This window comes from Morone saxatilis, unplaced genomic scaffold (genome assembly GCF_004916995.1).
Source record: "Morone saxatilis isolate NCDOM2014 unplaced genomic scaffold, NCSU_SB_2.0 Contig2, whole genome shotgun sequence".
NCBI classification, from domain to species: Eukaryota; Metazoa; Chordata; class Actinopteri; family Moronidae; genus Morone; species Morone saxatilis.
This window is the reverse complement of record NW_023339762.1, coordinates 14641231-14660419: the sequence shown is the minus strand read 5'-3', so window position 1 is coordinate 14660419 and position 19189 is coordinate 14641231. Positions and strand designations below refer to the sequence as shown.

The window sequence follows — 19189 nt, the reverse complement described above, 5'->3', positions numbered from 1 at the left end:
GTCAGTAATATTATCGTTTCTTTTTGTTTCAGATAATAGATTAGACAGCAAACAACAACTCGTTTATTTCAGATTGTTGTGTCTAAAAGTGTCAACACAGGTAAGTGATTTAGTTTGTTACAGATATATTAACATTGTTGTTTTTGAATAGTAAGTTAACTTGACAGTGTTTGTCAGATTTAGGGTTAGCCCAAATTAATCCAAGAAGAAAAGGTATAGAGAGAGAATAAACGCAGTTAATGATTAAATAAATAATGATGACAAATAAATACACCACTAACGACCTCTTTTCAGAAGCTTAAGGGATTAAATAAATACATATAACTTACAGATTTTACAGAAATATTAATTGCGTATGATTAAAAAAAAGGGTAATAGAAAAAAAGATCTGAGATATTGTTCATCTCACCAGCACTCTTTCCATGTATGCATTAATATGTAATGTGTTTGTGTTTTGTTAAATACATTACGATTAATAAAAGTGGTAGTATTATGAAAGGTTGAAGGGAAAAAGCAAAACTTTGTTTCTTTTTATGCTCTGTGTTCGTATTATTCATTAACTGTAATATGTATCAGTCTGACTTAAAGCTAAATGTGTTTCTCATAAACGTTTCTCTTTTTTCATTAACAACAGGATAATAACGTTATATAGTCTTTCACAAATGAAATGAAGCCCCTCAACTGAAAGCAGACCTGACGTCACTTTGTAGTCCTACCTAAACTCCAGACATGGCGTCCACTGAGGGTTGCTGACGCCTACCGTCAACCAGCTGTAATCACACAAGTTACAAAACAGTCGCAGCCATTAACGCACTCACGTGTATTATGTAAACCCTGGAGCTCCTCAACCTGCAGCACTAAACACTGAAACAACCTCAGGTAAGAGCTCGTTTTCACTCCACTGATGCAGCTCAATGATAAAGACCCTCCGTGTCGTCTCCTGTAATAAGAGTCGTCGCTTCTGTGTAGGAGGAGACATGAAAAACAAACCGACGAAGTCAGCTGCATCAGAGTCAAAGAGTAAAGTGAAGAAAAGAAGCGGGGAGAACTCTGCTCCAACTCTCTCCAAAAAACTACGAGACAGGAAAGATGGAGAAACATCCCAACAAGGTGAGCGGCTCTGACAGGACCGCCTCAGCACGGTGAATATTATTGTCTCCTCGGTTGTTGATTTTGGTGTGTGCGTCTCGCAGGGCCTCCTCTTAAGTCTGCAGGAGTCCAGAAGAGAAGCGGGTATGGAAGCATCCTGCACTACATCTACAAGAGCACTCTGGGGCAAAGTCTCCACTCACAGATGAGACAGGTGAGTGTTGGTGGTCAAAATATAATGCCATAGGTGTGAGTGTTACTTTTTAAAGACCCCTTTAGACTTCTGTTAAGGTGTAAACAAATAGTCTATGAATAGCTCTGTTCATTTGTAAAGTTGTCCTGCTCTCACTGTGAAGTCCATTCTCGGTGTTTGTGCACTGGTGGCTTCAAGCTTGTACATCATACAGCACATTATACACTGTATAAGTTGTAAACTGGACCAGGACTGACTATTTGTGATGTCACAAATCATGCTCATAGGCCCCTCCCCTAAAAAAAAGATTTTCAGTGAGCACAGAGAAACTTTCAAACATCCACCTGTAGGAACAAGAAGAAAGAGTGGAGAGAGACTTGACATATATCATAATATATGTCCAGCGTCTTCTGTTATAGTAGGAAGGAACATTTATTTCCATAGATTGTAAATAAACCTCGGCTGCGTGTCAATGAGCAGTTGTCTTTTAACTCTGTTGTCTCTTCCAGTGTCTGCAGGAACCTTTTGTTCGCTCGCTGTCGTCCTATCACTTCCACGGTGCCACCAGCCCCTTCGACCGCAGGATCACCTGTCTGGAGTGGCATCCCACGCACCCCACCACTCTGGCTGTGGGGTCCAAGGGCGGTGACTTGTATCTGTGGGACTTTGAGGAGCCCACGAAGAAAACGTTAATTCAAGGGGTGAGTTTCTGCACGATGGTCAGATTCTTCGCTGACCAGCAGTACGAGGTGTTCAACTGATGGTTTTTGAACAATTTGAAGCCAAGAATAATTACATTTTGATGCTGTAATTAATTTAAAAATGGTGCAAATATGATTTTCTTGACAACACGCTGTTGTTGGTTCTCTGCTTAGATGGGGCCTGGAGACTCAGTTACAGACATGAAGTTTAACCAGTTAAATCCCACTCAGCTGTTCACCTCGTCTATGAGGGGTACGACAGCACTTCGAGATTTCAGTGGGACAACTCTAACAGTGTTTGCCAGCACAGACACACTGAAGTAAGACTTAAGTCCCCTTTTTTTCTGTAAGCTGCGATCGAACAGGGTTGTAGATTTAGGTCCGATTGGTCTAGCATCAGTTTCCTTTCCAGTTGGCCCTTATTGGTTCATTGCTAAACATCTGAGTGGCAGTGTGGTGCTGATAACTGCCCTGTGATAGGCCTGCATTTGTGTTTGTGTGCACAGAACGGAGCAGGAGACTTTATCGGAGGGATGAAGTTCTGCCCGATGGATATTTCCAAAGTCTATGTGGCTTCGGGTGAGGGCACACTGACCGTGCAGAGCTTTGAGGGTCGCACACCCACCGTTCTGTCCAGAACTCAAGACTGTGGCCACGATCACCACAATGTTTGGTGAGAAAACTGCTAAGAAGACTGATGCTCAGCAAAGAGATGCTCTGATTTTTTTTGATATATAAACAAGATATTTTATATATTAAAAAAAACAAAGCGTCTCCAAAATTTTAGCTTTTCATGAAATGAAACACGATTTGTAACAGCACATTTCTTAGATAATTCAGTGTTTTTATAGGTTTGTTTTAGCCTGAAACATACAAGCAGCAAAGAATTTTGACTGATCAGATCATGAATTTGTTGTTGCACTATGGAAGTTTTATCTTTTTCATCTGTTACATTATATAATTCACTCACTCTGTGTTTTCTTACAGTTACTGGTACTGCTGTGTAGATGTGTCAGTAAGCAGGCAGATGCTTGTGACAGGAGACAATGTGGGACAGCTCGTACTCCTGGGTTTAGATGGCCAAAAGGTATGTGTCCGTTCCCCAATGAAGTAGAAAATTTTAACACACAGTTATTTTACAGTACTTTAATGTATTATAGATATATAATATATTGTTTTTAGGCCATTCATTTTTAAACAAGTAAATATTGTAAGTAATTTAAAAAGTATGTGTTTTAATTATGGATGACTTTGTTTTGATGTCGTAGATTTTCAGTGACAAGTTGCACAAAGCCAAAGTCACCCATGCAGAGTTCAACCCCCGTTGTGATTGGTTGTTGGCGACGGCCTCGGTTGACCACACGGTGAAACTTTGGGACCTGAGAAACATCAAAGACAAGAAGAGTTTCCTCCATGAAATGCCTCACGAGAAAGCTGTCAACTCGGGTAACGCACTCAGAAAACCCTGTCTGAATGAATTAAGTTCATCCTTCAGTCTGCAGTTTATAAATGTAAATGATACATTAAGTGTCCTGTCCTGACTTTTGAAGTCGTAGTTAAACGTGTCATAGTTGGTAAAAGATGTGATATCTCTGGCTATTTAGTCCAAGTCTGTTCAGTTTTATTAATGAATTTATCATTGTCGCAGCATATTTCAACCCACTGGATTGCTCCAAGTTGCTCACCACAGATCAGTACGACCAGATCCGGGTCTACTCGTCCTCCAATTGGTCGAAGCCTCAGCATATCATCCAACATCCACACAGACAGTTTCAGCATCTCACACCCATCAAGGTTTGTTTCTTCTCTAGATGTTTATTATTATAGATTAAAGAACCTCGGGACCATTAGGTGTAAGACTGGCAGGAATATATTCAGTGAAATTACAGGTTCTTATACACATTCAGTGTGAGTTGAGTGCAGAGATGTCTGAGAAAGTCTAGTTGTAATCTGGACATGGCTTGAGTGGAACAGCCAAATACGGGATGAGGATGAATATTAAAATGTGTAGAACAATCTGTTGAAAAAACAATATTCATGTAATTTGTAGATAAAAATGGACTACTGGTGGAAGCAACATCCTGTCAATTGTGTGTGCTTGGTCACTGTGTCACAACAGAATACTGTTATTATTCCCCCGTAGGCTACGTGGCACCCTGTCTATGACCTAATTGTGGCCGGCCGCTACCCTGATGACCGGGTTTTTCTCGGAGATCAGAGGACAATCGACATCTTTGATTCCAACACTGCAGAGCTCGTGTGTCAGCTGCAGGATCCCACTGTCGCAGGGATCAAATCTGTGAGTCTGGTTTAAAAAAAACACACCAGAAAGACCTCAAAATGCACAAAAACTGTAGTAACTAACACATGAAAATGTGTTTTTACAGATCAACAAATTCAATCCCATGGGCGATGTGATTGGATCTGGAATGGGTGAGTTCTTCAAAAGCAGATTATTGATCGATGTGTTGGTATCAGATTGCGTCTCTAAAGCTGCTTAATGTTCTCTGACAGGTGTGACGGTGCTCGTCTGGGATAGAAACGAGTCCCTGATGAACGAGCGGCACAAACAGGAGGAAACTTCGACCTCAGCGGACAGTTCGAGAGGCCAGAGGAGGGAACAGCAGCGCTCCAGCAGAAACAGGAGAGGTCCTGCTGCGGATGCGAAGCTCAAGAAGAAACTGGCTTCTCTCGAAGAATCAGGGACCAAAACCAAGACCAAAACTGGGTGTACAAAACAAAAACAAGCACAGATGAGGAAGAAGTAAACTGTACCCCAGTGAAAATCGATGTATATAATTCCTTTGTTCACTGTGTCTCTATCTTCAGGGATTGTTTGAATGTTTAAAAAATATTTCACATATTCTTTTATAAACCAGTTTAAAACTGGAACTCTTGTATGTTCTCACAAATGTTTTTCTACTGTTCTATAATAAAAAAAAAAAGATTGTTTCATACATGATTGAGTCCGTACATTACAAATCTTTTGATGTGTTATTATGAATACACATTGCAGGAAGATTTAAGGTAAGTGATTTATTGCATACACCTTTCATCTCATACAGAATGGTGATATGTGTGTCATGCATAATTGAAGAGAGGACTTCCACGTAGCTCATGGACCGTGACATTTGCCAACTGGAGAAGCACTCCACCCCAGGCCTTCTGCTCCTCATCCCTGTCCTGACGCCGGGCCTGGTAGGCAGAGTACACCATGCTCAGGACAAGACTCTCAAACTGAGTCTGAGTCAGCGGCCGCCTCTTCTGAGCCTTCAGTGCGGTCACCATCTGCAGCATGGAGCTCCGACTTCTGGGGATGTTGTCGTTGATCTGGGACAGGAAAGCCCGCCCTGACCTCATTGATGCCAGTTCCTTGTCGTGCAAGATGATGTTGTTGTCCTGGTCCATCTCAAGCCCACTCAGCAAGAACTGCATACAGGAAAGAAAAACATACCCAGCACTCACTCTGCAAGTAAAACATAGCAAGATGTTTAATTTATCTGCATTTAGACAGTTTAACTCTAAAGGGAAGAAAGTACCTCAAACATCAGGCTTGCATCAGAGACTGTTTTTTGAGAAGTTGGATTTTTGCCTGCAGCCACATCTGAAGTATAAAATACTCGAGTTTAACTGCGACACAAGTAAAATGAATCACTGCGGATAAACTGTCTGCATATGTGGACACGGTACTGCATGCTGAACAGTGCATGCAGTATATTTATATAACAATCTAAAACTTTCTGTCCACATCACACAGTCTTTTTTAAAGGATCTTCTGTTTCTACTTACCTTGCAGCACTTGCTCAAAGCAAATCCACAAAGTGACCTGAAGGAAGATTGTAAGTTGTATTTTCATCTTCAGTCTTCTTTTGATTTTTAACCGACAGATAACTCACGGCATCCTTTTCACCTCTGCTCTCCCTCGCCCAGTTTTGTGAATCTAGGCAGAAGCAACTCAGCCTGAATACCAGGCATTTTTCCACCTTGGAAAAAGGAACCAAAAGCCAGTTGGCTGTAATGCAGAGCAGAAGGCAATTCTTTTTTAATTCCTCATTTTTCATATCCACAGCATGCAGATCTTTGAGCTAGCAGGTACAGAGACAACAGTGTTCAACAATAGAATAAACAAATATAAACATCTATAAAATCCAGTACACAATAAGTTAAGTAAAGGATAAGTTTAGTTCATTTCTCTTTGTTCATTAAGGGCTCAATCTATAAGTAATATGTCTAATACTACTTACCCAAAAACATTTAATTATTTACCACTGAATACAAATTTCCCTACTTCATTCTTGAATCCAATCATTTCTTGAATTAATAAATGTCAAAGGATTTTAAAGCTCACCTCTTTCGCTTTAGGTGGAATTGGATAAGACAAATAAATAATATAACCTCAAAACCTCAGCCAGTTAAGATGAATAATGTTATATTAAACTATTACTGTTAATGTGGAATAAGTCGATTAAGGTGCAATACACTTGATTATTATGTTATTCTTGTAATTATTACATCATTCTTTGTAATTATCTGCAACACCACAATCTTAAACTCGCAACTATTTAATTTCTGTCAGCACATACTGTGGAATATGTTTACAGTGACATTTACTTTGTATATAGGCTCTTATTATCTTATTATATCTCTTAACCTCTTATTATATTTCTATTTCCATTTTTATTTTTACTCTTTACTTGTATGTACCTATACATACATTTCTATTCTATACATTGTAATATAAGTTCTTTAACGTGTGAATAGAACAACTGTAACAAACAAATTCCCCCTGGGGATCAATAAAGTATTTCTGATTCTGATATACATACAATATGCAATAAAGTATCTATCTATACAGTACATGATGTAACAAAAGCATTATTTCTGATCACAGCTGGAGTCACTAACTATGTAGCTAATTAAGTAATTAACCAACTGTCCAGCCGACATAACTGACTCCTCTCAGTTCAAATGACCTAATTAGTATAATTAAAATAAATATAAACATTGTGAGTTGAGTGTAATTTATAAATGACGACTGTAGTAACACAGCTCCACCACATGGCGGCAGCAGCGCCACCTGATACCAGTGAGTCGCTTCATAGCGGACCGGTGAAAAAGTTTATTTACTTCCGGGGAACAGTTGAGTTGCTGCTGAATGATAACGTAGTGGAAATAAAGGTAAACAACGTTGTTTATCGGTCACTTTAAAGCCTCACGTCTCTCTGTGGCGGTCACAATCCCAGTTATAACTCTGTCTCTGCGGTAGCACGGTTTCATTTTAAAACGTTAGCCAGCTAGCTATTGTGTGTTATTATCTATTGTGGACTGAATTAGCGTCTGTAGTTTGTCTGTTCTCGTGTTTCTAGGAGTTGAAATGTTTCTAAGTGGGACACAATGTTGATCGCCACTTTGTCTCTCTCAGGTGTGGGAGTGTGTTTTACTGTGAGCTGTCTGATATTTAGTTGAAATAAATGGGCGTGGTGATGATGATTGGAAAACCATTTCAGTATAAAGCAACAACACCACAAACTACAGTCTCCAAAATGATGATTATATTGATCCAACAACAACGCTAGAAGGATCAATCAGCAAATATTAGCACATTATTTTATATTTTGTATCAGAGACATTTTATATTTTATGCACCAAAACATAGTTAGTCCACTAAAAAACATTTTTTTAACTGTAAAATGTCCTGTTATGTAAATATAATGTTCACAATAAAAAAGAATCCCTATAAAAATGTTTCTTATTTATGTTTAAAAATGACCACTCGACATGTCTTAAAAACTTGATCCTGTGCTGTTTTTGTTGACTTTGTCAGACGAGCATCAAAGATGGAGTCCAGCGAGGAGGCTGGCCTCAGTGTCGGGGGCTCAGTGGGAGAGGAGAACTACTTCCTGGGATACACCTTCACCGACCGCTCCCACTCCAGCCGGGTGGTGAAGAGCATCATGGACCTGTGTCTGGAGGACGGCCTGTTTGCTGACGTCACCGTCACTGTGGACAGCAAAGAGTTTCACCTGCACCGGCTGGTGCTCTCGGCGCAGAGCAGCTTCTTCCGCTCCATGTTCACCTCCAACCTCAAAGAGTCCCACAACCGCTCCATTGAGCTGAAGGATGTCAGTGCCACTGTCTTTCAGCTGTTGGTCGATTACATCTATCACGGCACGATTAAACTGAGGGTGGAGGAGCTGCAGGACACCTACGAGATGTCGGACATGTACCAGCTGACTGCACTGTTTGAGGAGTGCTCTCGCTTCCTCTCACGGACAGTAGAGGTCAAGAACTGCCTGCAGGTGATTCACTGTTTCTCACAAGCCTTGTAGTTTGTTTCTTGGTCACAATTGTGTAATATCCGTTGTATGATTTCCTGTTTTGTTATTTGTTTTTTGCCCAGGTGATGTGGCTCGCAGACAGACACAGTGACCAGGAGTTGTATACTGCAGCCAAGCATTGTGCTAAAATCCACCTGGCCCAGCTGCATCAGACTGAAGAATTTCTTAATCTGCCTCTCTGTCTGCTGTTGGACATCATCAAAGGTATTACGCATTGCTGTCCAATCGCTATGTGCCATGAAGTCCCAAACTATGTTTGTTCATTTGCTACAAGCCATATATTATATTATTTACATTACTGCTGTCCAAATCACACCTTTTCCAAATTTAAACACATTTATTTTAGTTTCCATATGATATGAAAATGAATGAACACAGTCTTAAACTTACTTCAGACAGATTTAGCTTTGTCAGATTTATGTTATTATTGCACAGTGTGCAGTAGAAACTGTACAGTCTGCACTGCTTTAGCTTGCAATGGTCATACATTGGTCACTAAAACAAAAATGATCTGCACTGTGACACTGTTACATATTTCCAGCTGAATTTACAGTTTCTATAAGATAGTTTTTCAGTCTTTACTGAAATGGCCGAAAACCAGCTTTTGCCTTTGTGGTTGAAAAAGGGGGAAAATTGTTTTCCATTAAATCATTTGTCGCAAAAACAGTGATAGTCTTGTAACCTTGAATACACATTTTATAGTAACTGAATGGTTGATGCAAGTAAGTATCATATGAGCACAGTGTCACAGAAACACATTTTATGTATGTAACTCAGGCTTTGTGTTTGTTTGTGTTCAGATGGAGTTCCGAGCTCCCAGAATCCAACAGTGGCCATCGAGTCGTGGATAAACCATAACAAGGTGGAGAGAGAGGAGTTTTCTTGTATCCTCCAAGAAAATCTAAAGGTAACATTTCATATTTGTTGATCTAGATCTGAAATATATTTGATGTCTGTTGTAATTACTTATATTTCTGGTGTCTGATATGTCTTTATCTCGTATTTCTGCAGGAAATTGGTGAGAACGTCCACATTTACCTGATCGGTAAAGAGGAGACACGGACTCACTCTCTGGCCGTGTCACTTCACTGTGACGAGGACGATGCGATCAGCGTGAGCGGCCAAAACAGTTTATGCCATCAGATCACTGCAGCCTGTAAACACGGAGGTGACCTGTACGTGGTGGGGGGGTCTATACCTCGCCGCATGTGGAAGTGCAACATGCACACTATGGACTGGGAGCGCTGCGCTCCACTGCCCAGAGACCGCCTCCACCACACCATGGTCTCTGTCTCCACTGAAGACGCTATCTACTCACTAGGAGGTAAGACGTTACAGGACACGCTCTCTAACGCCGTCATCTACTACACCGTGAAGGACAACATGTGGACAGAGACCGGCCAGCTGGACACTGCAGTGTCCGGGGCTGCTGGCGTTAACCTGGGAGGAACTATCTACCTGCTCGGAGGGGAGGAGAATGACATGGACTTCTTTACTAAGCCATCTCGACTGATTCAGTGCTTTGACACCTTCTCCCAGAAGTGCCAGATCAAACCTTATATGCTGCCGTTTGCTGGCTGCATGCACGCTGCAGTCCACATGGACGTGATCTTCATCGTAGCAGAGGGAGACTCCCTGGTGTGCTACAACCCTCTGCTGGAGAGCTTCACCCGCCTGCGCTTCCCCGAGGTGTGGAGCTGCGTTCCGTCGCTGTGGAAGGTGGCCAGCTGTAACGGCTGCATATACGTCTTCAGGGACAAATGTAAGAAAGGCGACGCCAACACGTTAAAGTTTAACCCGGCCACATCTGTCGTATCCGTTATCCGAGGTATAAAAATCCTGCTCACAAACTGGCAGTTCGTTTTGGCCTAAACTGTCCTCTTGATGTTCGCACTGTGGCCCCCACACTCGCCACAGAGAATCAGGGAAGACTGTTGGATAACTTACCATGACTTCAGACATCCTACGAGGAAAACCTGCTCTAAATGTATTTGCTCAGCTGGTTTTCTGTGTCACTCATTCCACTCTGACCATTCTGACCACCAGACCAGTAAAAAAACAGTTCAGCGCTGTGTGTGTCACGTGCTTGTATTACAGTGTGTCTCATTGTGGATCCCTTAGCTGAGAAGTCATTTGTGATGATGCTGTAACCAGTGATGAACTAGCTGACATTGTTTTCTTGTGCACTGCTCGTTTACTGACACGCATGAACAACTTCAGTGTAAAAGCTTAACTGAACATAAAACATCCTTCAGTATATTGTATGTGAATATGTGTATCATGATGTTGTAGGTTAAATATCCTCAGATGTCAAACTTTAATTCACATGTGCATAAACATGATAACGGAGGATGTTTTCTAACTTTTCAATTTTTCACAGTTTCTTGTCCTAAGATTGTATATTTTGATGTACAATGTACACGTTCAAGTGTTAGCAGAAATGTTAAATATATATCGCTGTGTAGCTACACGCTGTCACTGTTTGTTTTGATATTTATGGCCCTCTAGCCTTCATGCACTAACTGTCTCTTACTATTAATACTATACTACTACCAGGAATTTAGGATCTTAAATCTTGCAAGCATACAGTGGTGCACTTGAAAGTGGTGCACTTTATCCTTGGATTGGTAAAGCATCTCGTGAATGGCAAGGTGGTAAAGGTGCCTGTTTTGTCCTTGGGGGGGGGGGGTCGGCGTGCGTTGAGAGGGGACAAAGCTACTACAGAGAGGCCAAAACTTTGATCCCATTGATGTGCTGCAGGAGGCTGTGCAGCTGAAACCCAAACCCAGTAACATGTCAGACTTTGTGAACTATTCTAAGCATCAGTTGCTGACGCCAAGATGAGGGGTGGGGGTTTCTGGGGGCACATATGCGCCTCCATAAGAACTCTCAATAGGAACTGGACGACCACTACGAGCACCATCTGACATGTAGTCCTTTAATGTTGGGCAATAAAGCTGTTTATAGCCCCCCATATCACCGTTCACAGTCTCACATGTGAGAATCTGGTGAGATCCATTCGTGGATGTGTGTTTTTAATGCTCCAGAGGGTTGTGATGTAAAAATGTGTAGTCCTGTGTTTGGTCGGTGAGTGAGGGTCAGTGTGGAGGTAGATCGCTAGGAGCTATAGTGACCTTGGGACTGCTTGCTGAGGGCAGGACAGAATTCCTGAAGGGACACATGGGCTAGAGTGACAAGGCCATCTGCTGTAGCGCCAGCAGTAGGAGGAAGGTGGAGGGGGTTGGACATGGGGGGGTGCTGAGAATTCCTTTCGCTGGGGCGTGGAGGGAGTAGATATTCTGGGATATCACTGCTAGCACTCCGCCGGGAAACGTGTTTCTTTGGCATTTTTCAAACGGAAATCTGAGGGAGAATTTTTGAACACTTGATGGTGAGAGGGGATCATTGCTGGGTTAAATGGGGATGGTATTTTTCTGGCTTTCCACGAAGCGATTGGTGATAATGGTCTTGGTGTGTTGCCGTTTTACTTCGGTGGATCCAGTTTCTTCCCCATCTCAGCACAGCCGGAGCTGAGAGAGCGGGATCTGGTAGGCCTCCTGGCTCCGACCTCTCAGAGGATCATCTTCAAGGGATCTTCTTTGGAGTTGTACTGTGCATGGCAAGGATCTACTTTCTTGCTGCCTCACTGAAATTGCATGGCCTAAACGAATGAATATTTTTATGAGGCGCCTTGCACCAGAGATGGGCCAGGACCAAACCAAGCAGCAGATAGAGAAGGGCCTGAGGTTGTATCAGTCCAATCAGACAGACAAAGCCCTGCATGTCTGGACAAAAGTGCTGGAGAAGACCTCAGATCCTGGAGGGAAGTTTCGGGTGTTGGGGTGCCTGATCACAGCTCACTCAGAAATGGGGAAATATAAAGATATGCTCAAGGTAGGCCTCCCAAAGAAGCGTATGTTTCATACAATAACTGAATACAGTTTAGTTAATCAAATAAAATAATCAGTCTGTATTAATGTGAGTATGGGAAAATATGTATCTAAGCTATGTGAATTTTTCCTTGTATGAAAAGTGTTCATTAATATTCCTACCCTAAATAGCTGTGTTATCATTTGATTCAGATATTTCAAGTCATTTCTCACATATTTTCTGTTATGCAACCAAAAGTACTGTCTGTCTCTGTGTGTGTCTGTCTCTGTGTGTGTGTGTGTGAGAGAGAGAGGTTGAATGTCACTGTATATCTCATAAATTCTATATGTCATGTCTGCTGCAGTTCACACTGTAGTTGTATTTGAACATTTGCACAACATCCAAGTGATTATTGAACGAGGAGAGGTCACCTGTTCAGTTCCATTCGCAGTGATCTTGAGAAGCATGGGTTAATTTGTGGCTTCCACGCGATGCAGAGTAAATAAGTGCCCTGCAACCTGAGTATCAGTGTGGGGTGTCTTGTTGACATAATCATCTTTACTCAAGCAGCACCCACTCTCTTTCACACAGCTTTAATGAGGACCCTATAAAGTAGAAGCCTTACGTCTTTCAATAAAGGAATCACATAATTTACCTTTTATCCAGTATCTCTTTGAATTTAAGACATAACATCCATCTTACTATTCACAACTTGCCTGCTGGTTGTCCATCACCTTACGCTCTCTTGGCAGTATGCTCTAGATCAAATTGACACAGCCAGAGAAATGGAGGACCCAGATTACCTGACAGAGGGCTACCTGAACTTGGCGCGCAGCAACGAGAAGCTGTGCGACTTCCAGAAAACGGTGTCCTACTGTAAGACCTGCTTAAATATGCAGGGTACCACCGTCAGCCTGCAGCTCAATGGCCAGGTATGTCTTAGCATGGGCAACGCCTTCCTGGGCCTCAGTGTCTTCCAGAAAGCTTTGGAGAGCTACGAGAAGGCCCTGCGCTACGCACACAACAACGATGACAAGATGCTGGAGTGCAGAGTCTGCTGCAGTCTGGGAAACATCTATGTCCAGCTCAAGGTACGTTTTTATAAAATGAATGTATGAGTCAAGCTGAAAAGCTTTAATGTGAGGTACACTGCAGATAGCCCACTACATACCAGTCTGTGCACAGCATTACCTTTTGACTAACTGTCTTTCAGCAATAAGTCTAACCTTTTCGAGCTGTACAAGAGCTAAAATACTTTGATAGTTCATTCATTGGATTGCATGTGCGTCTTGATTGTGCAATCAATAACGGTGTTGCCAACAGTATGATAACACTGCAGAGCATCCAAGCAAACATCATCAATGGTTAGCTGGTGTAGTACTGGGCATTGTAAAACAAGGGTGGAGTGAGTGGGCTGGCTGGCAGGGGGCTTATGTAGTACCCTTGACATCAGAGATTTGTAAGAGTAATCCCTTGGCTTCCCACTGGGGATTGGTTTCAATGGGATTGTGATGAAGTAGCGTTTGAAGAATGCACTCATATATCACGTTATTTTATGAAAGAAAACATAATACGCCTGTTAATAATACTGGATACTTGTATCAAAAAGTTCTAAAAGATTATTTGTTTGAATACTGTCACAGGAAGGGAATTACAAACCAGAAAGTCATATTAGTCATATCTAAATTGGACATTTGACTAAGCTACTGCCATTTGTGGACAATAATTGGACATCAGAGGTCTTACTCATCGATAACCTCTGCCAACAGGACTATGAGAAAGCCCTGTTCTTCCCCTGCAAAGCAGCTGAGCTCGTCAATGACTACGGCAAGAGCTGGAGCCTCAAGTATCGAGCCATGAGCCAGTACCACATGTCTGTAGCCTACAGGAAACTCGAGCGCCTGCCAGACGCCATGGAATGCTGTGAGGTATTGTTTTATAACCAACACATCATGTGTCTCCTCAAGAGATTCATCCCAAAAAGACAAACATACATAGAATGTCACAGTTTTTGTTCCCCTCACAAAGTCGCCGTCCCCTGATGCCTTTGGCTGTTCTGATGTCGGCACTGCAGATACAGTAGATGTTGTGGTGCCGACAGGTGCAGGCGGCAGTTGTTCTGTTGTACCAGGCCTTAGACCTAGACAGAAATATGCTCACAGAGGCGCTGGTTTAAAGTGTTAATGAAGAGGGTGGCTTTAGGCTTCACTGTGTTCTAATTATGTACTGAGGGTGAAAAATAACTTGATGTCATTGCCTTGGAGTGCAAAAGTATTGCAACAAGACAGCAGGATGTATTTCAGATTTATTACATTTGCCAAACGCATTTAGCCAAACAATTTACACATCTTGTCATATTTAGAATACCAGCACAAGAGTCCTAAAGCTGAAACAACAACGTCTCACGTTCGGCATCACTTCTCAGTCCGGTTTATTTGAAAATATACTGACACTGCTAAATGAAATAACTGCATGCCATTTGTAAACTGTTAAGGATTCGCACTTCTTTCATAAACAATTCTCTATGAATGAAAAGATTGTTTAATTGTTAAATGTATGCTCTGAAATTTTTCCATCATAATAGGAATATAGGAGGGGTATTATATGTTATGGTACTGTACAGTTTAATACTGCCATTAAATAAAATGTTATCTACCAATATTAAACCTGACTGGAAAGAAATGATCCAAAATGATTACCATAATTTCCCATCATTAGATTTCAGCAGAGCTTTGGTATCACAGCTGAGAAGGTCAAACAAACTTCTTCTTCTCCTCTAAACTCTGTATTGCACTTCAACAGGAGTCTATGAAGATTGCTCTGCAGCATGGAGACCGTCCTCTGCAGGCTCTGTGCTTACTAAACTTTGCCGACATACACCGCTGCAGGCGCGACGTTGATGTAAGGTGCCACCATTTGTGCAGACCAGTTGGGTTTAATGATGAGATCTTTGCTTTATGTATCTTTGTGCTTTCTCACTGAAATATGTTGATTCTGATATTTAGTTGTTTTCCATCTATATGGTGAGTTTTATTGTGGTATTTCTCTTCATCCATGCAGAAAGCATTCCCTCGCTACGAGTCTGCACTGGGTATCATGACTGAGATCGGAAACCGTCTTGGACAAACACAGGTCTACCTGGGAGTTGCAAAGTGTTGGCTTGTGCAGAAAGAATTTGACAAGGTATTTATAATTATATATAAAATCTATCTTACAAAGTGAAACTTATAATTATAATAATTATGACACTTCCTCCCTCGCTGTTTATTCTCCAGGCTCTTGATTCTTTGCAGCGAGCACAGGAATTAGCAGATGGAATGGGAAACAAGGTAAATGGTGCTCGAAACACCAGCAAGTCAAAACACACACGTAGAGCTGCAGCAATTAGTCCATTAATTGATAAGCCAATGGGCAGAAAAGGAATTAGCAACTGTTTTACTAATTACTGTTTTACTTACTTTTTAAGCAAAAATGCCAAACATTTGACTGATTGATTGAAGTGAGTTCTTCCTCTCACAAACTGTGGTGGAAGACGTAGAGATTCTTTATTTAAGCAAAAGTAACAATATGACATTAAAATACTGAAATGTTTCTCCTTGAGTAAAAGTACATAAGTATAAGGGGGCCCCAGTACTTCACCTGGTAGACCGTGTACCAAGGCTAAGTCCTTGCTGCAGCGGGCATATGATCAATTCCAGCCAATGGCCATTTGCTGCATATCACTCCAGGTCATGTTTTGTATGGACAATCAAAGTAAATCAAAGCTGTTAAATAATTAAGTAAAAAGTCCAATATTTTCCCTCTGAAACGTAGGAGAGTATAATGGAGCATAAATTGGATAGAATAAAGTACTTAAGTATAGTACTTGTGTTAATATACGTAGTTACTTTCCACCGCTGGTCACATGTGAGTGTAAACTGAATATCTTTGGGTTATTGACAGTCTTTTCTGATATGTGTCTGAAGCTGTGTACGCTGAAGGTACACTGCCTGAGTGAAGGGATTTATCGAAGCCGGGGGCAGCAGGAGGAGCTCAGAGAGCAAGTGGTGAAGTTCCTGCAGTGTGTCGAGGAGCTGGAGCTCTACTGCGGCATGTGTGGAGAGTCCATCGGGGACAGGGACCAAAAACTGCAGGCCTTACCCTGTTCCCACATTTTCCATCTCAAGTGGGTGCTCTACTATTGCCTTTTATTATTTTTGACACATACATTTAGGAGATAAGACTAATTATTGAGTGTGATTTTTACTTTGATGTTCTTTACACATAACTTATATGTTATTCACACTGGTTAATATGGAATATAAGTTCACAGGTATGTTTTCATTAGTGTATAATCTCCAGAAAATAAGAATCTTTGTGTTTTCGTTACTTAAAAGAAATGAGACATTTTTGATCTGAAGACGCCGCAGGTCGCAATTCCATGGAGTCCGCCTGTTAAACCAACCAAATGTTTCCTAACGGTGGCCGCAGAAGGGACAACAAACACTGGGAAATGTAGATAGGACCTGTCAGCCGTATCTCCCCTAAAAAAAAAATCCCAGTCCGTTCTCATTCCCTGATGGTCAAATACAGACGCCAGCGGTGTTCAGTAAATCTGCAGCTTCACCGCTAGATGCCCCTAAATCCTTCACACTGGTCCTTTAGCATGTGTATTTCTTTATTTGAACTCATTTACAGGATGACACATAAAGCTGTTGACACTCGGCCGTTTTATCCTTTCAGGTGTCTGCAGACAAACGGGACGAAGGGTTGTCCTAAATGTTTCAAGTCCTCCATGAAACCTGGATTCGTGTGATTGTGAAACCATGTTTGTGCGTTGGATCTGCAGACACAGTGCGACGCATACTCCTGACTGATCTGAGAGAAGCAGGCAGCCTCAGGATGTGCTGAACATGTTTGAGGAGTAATAATTCACAGCTCTGTGCGGAGGATGCTGAACTGAACCCAGAGTGCAGCAGCTCTGAGGACACAATCAAAGCATCCATCTTGTTGACAGACAGCCTGTGAGTGACAGCTGACTGAGGAGGTACAACTGACAGTGTTACATTTCAATATAAGCCGAAGAAGAAAGAACCTACATTGTCTCTGACGACTGGCCATTTGTTGCAGAATTTAAACCTAGAGGAATATGGACCGTCCAAAGAGCATTTATAACTTGTATTTGCCATTTTATGCATTAGAATTGTTTATTAAACTCAAGATGAAAGATTGTCAGTGATATCTCCGTAAGCTTAGTCGCAGGGTTATTACCTTTTACACAACATCCACTTGTTATGTACTCAACAGTTTTCAGATTTTTTTTTTATCAGAGCACAGAGCCATTTCTGAATTTAACTGATTTCATACATGGTATATTTATTCTTGTATTCATGTACATACTATTCTCATGTTAATTTGCTTCAAAGGTTTGATTTATTTGAGGTGTTTTTTTTTTAAACCTAAAAACAAACTAAAATCTCTTAACCATTCAAAAACTAGTATGTCTTTACAAAACAGGTACATGCAGCTGTTTTTTTCCCTCCTTATTCATTGTGATTAAGGAGCAGGATCAACACACATTGTGTTCATAGAAATTCCTTTTCTGTCCATTTGTGGGAATGTTGTACTCTGACATCAACATAATACTGTTGAGAGGGAAACCTATTGGGAAAGGATCTTCTTTGACCAATCTCACACTCAAGCAAATAATTATTTAGAGGAGATTCAGTATGATTTAATGTGGTGTTTTCATAATTTTAGTCATATGTAAAAACTCTTATTTGTCAGATTGAGATTATTTACTTGCTGAGGCATTTTAATTCTAAACAGACAATGCCAAAAAACAGCTATCATATAATTTATTGTTGCATGTTTTATTCACAATGCCAAGCAACAAAGTTGGATTACATCAAATTATGTATCCATGAAAACTTTATTTACTTATTTCAGAATTGTTTATTATAGTATTTCTTAATATTCAGTGGCTTTTATCATTTATATCCCTTATATATTTGTTTTATTTTAGACATGGTGATTTGGGGAAAAAAAGCCATATTAATTAAAAACATCATGGCTTAAACAAGGTTTATCACAAACAGTAGCTCCTCAAAAAACTCTAAGATCCTTCTACTAGATTTCTTTTTAGTAAGAATATTTTCTGTATGGTGGAAACAGGATAAATTCTCGGTACTGCGATGACAAAATAATTTACTATTTAAGCCTTTTTGAAACATTCATAGACAAAAGCATCAAACTTGAGGAATACACACAAATACTGTAGCTTTAAAATATGAAGTATTTAGTTTTCTCTCTCCATACAACACGTGGCTGCATAAGAAGAGAGAGACCAACACATTTACTTTTACTGCACGAGCACTTATGTTTCTCATTTTGAGAACACATCACTACGTGACCTCACTTCTGGACAGCACCTGGTTCCTGTTTGAGGTCCCTGCATCCAAAATAATGTTGATTCACTGTCTGTTTACCTGTAGTACAGTCTATGTAAAACTCTTGTAAAGTTTAGATGTTATGTCTGCTTTTTATTCTTGGCTCTGGGGTATGAATACGATTTTACTCACAGTACAGCCACTCATATTTAATGGTTTAAACTACCTCTGTTTTCGCCTCTAAGCATTTGCCTTCCTCAGAGGATTAATGCAGTAATAACACAACATTTAAATAAATACTTGTAGAATTGTTATGTTTTTCTAGACATCATGTTAAGAGTCTGACTAAAATGCATTGTTAATATATTTATGCATTGAGTCAAACCATGGTACTGTCGCATATGGAAACATTTCATCATGGAAAATAAAGTGCACTGAAAATGAGCATAAGTGTCACTATTCTGTGATCATAGTGCTGCCACTGACTACCGTAAAACTTCAATTAAAAGCAGGGTCCCAATTAGATGGGACGTCTGCTTTATGTAGCCTGCTACATGTTTTGACAAATAAATGCAGGTCTGGTTTTATAGAAATTTTTTGGATTTATAAAACCTCTTTAAATCCACTGTG

The 19189-nt window shown here is 40.8% G+C and overlaps 4 protein-coding genes across 6 annotated transcripts; 3 read left to right on the top strand and 1 right to left on the bottom strand.

The window, feature by feature from the left end:
* Positions 1-676: 676 nt before the first annotated feature.
* Positions 677-4940, top strand: ddb2 (damage-specific DNA binding protein 2). Of its 2 annotated transcripts, none has more exons than XM_035665569.1 (11): positions 677-879; positions 970-1110; positions 1194-1303; positions 1792-1983; positions 2490-2656; positions 2971-3070; positions 3252-3429; positions 3632-3777; positions 4127-4282; positions 4371-4416; positions 4498-4940. In XM_035665569.1, the coding sequence occupies exons 2-11, from the start codon at positions 978-980 to the stop codon at positions 4749-4751; spliced, it is 1482 nt and encodes a 493-aa protein (XP_035521462.1). In that variant the 5' UTR covers positions 677-879; positions 970-977; the 3' UTR covers positions 4752-4940. The 2 variants fall into 2 exon arrangements, with proteins under 2 accessions (XP_035521462.1, XP_035521463.1); XM_035665570.1 differs by lacking the exon at positions 2490-2656 and adding an exon at positions 2158-2303.
* A 64-nt stretch (positions 4941-5004) lies between these two features.
* Positions 5005-5922, bottom strand: LOC118330874 (protein FAM180A). Its single transcript, XM_035665572.1, has 3 exons — positions 5773-5922; positions 5523-5587; positions 5005-5412 (listed from the first exon to the last, which is right to left on the bottom strand). Exons 1-3 carry the CDS (start codon positions 5837-5839, stop codon positions 5065-5067), a joined length of 480 nt encoding a protein of 159 aa, XP_035521465.1. The 5' UTR covers positions 5840-5922; the 3' UTR covers positions 5005-5064.
* Positions 5923-7108: 1186 nt separating this feature from the next.
* kbtbd4 (kelch repeat and BTB (POZ) domain containing 4) lies at positions 7109-10989 on the top strand. 2 transcript variants are annotated; one of them, XM_035665775.1, is made up of 5 exons: positions 7109-7161; positions 7808-8282; positions 8384-8525; positions 9122-9228; positions 9333-10989. In XM_035665775.1, exons 2-5 carry the CDS (start codon positions 7821-7823, stop codon positions 10191-10193), a joined length of 1572 nt encoding a protein of 523 aa, XP_035521668.1. In that variant the 5' UTR covers positions 7109-7161; positions 7808-7820; the 3' UTR covers positions 10194-10989. The 2 variants fall into 2 exon arrangements, with proteins under 2 accessions (XP_035521668.1, XP_035521670.1); XM_035665777.1 differs by lacking the exon at positions 7109-7161 and adding an exon at positions 7182-7405.
* Positions 10990-11572: 583 nt separating this feature from the next.
* On the top strand, positions 11573-19004 carry rapsn (receptor-associated protein of the synapse, 43kD). Its single transcript, XM_035664568.1, has 8 exons — positions 11573-12215; positions 12944-13282; positions 13961-14119; positions 14994-15092; positions 15252-15374; positions 15467-15520; positions 16157-16356; positions 16914-19004. The coding sequence occupies exons 1-8, from the start codon at positions 11991-11993 to the stop codon at positions 16984-16986; spliced, it is 1272 nt and encodes a 423-aa protein (XP_035520461.1). The 5' UTR covers positions 11573-11990; the 3' UTR covers positions 16987-19004.
* The last annotated feature ends 185 nt before the right edge of the window (positions 19005-19189 follow it).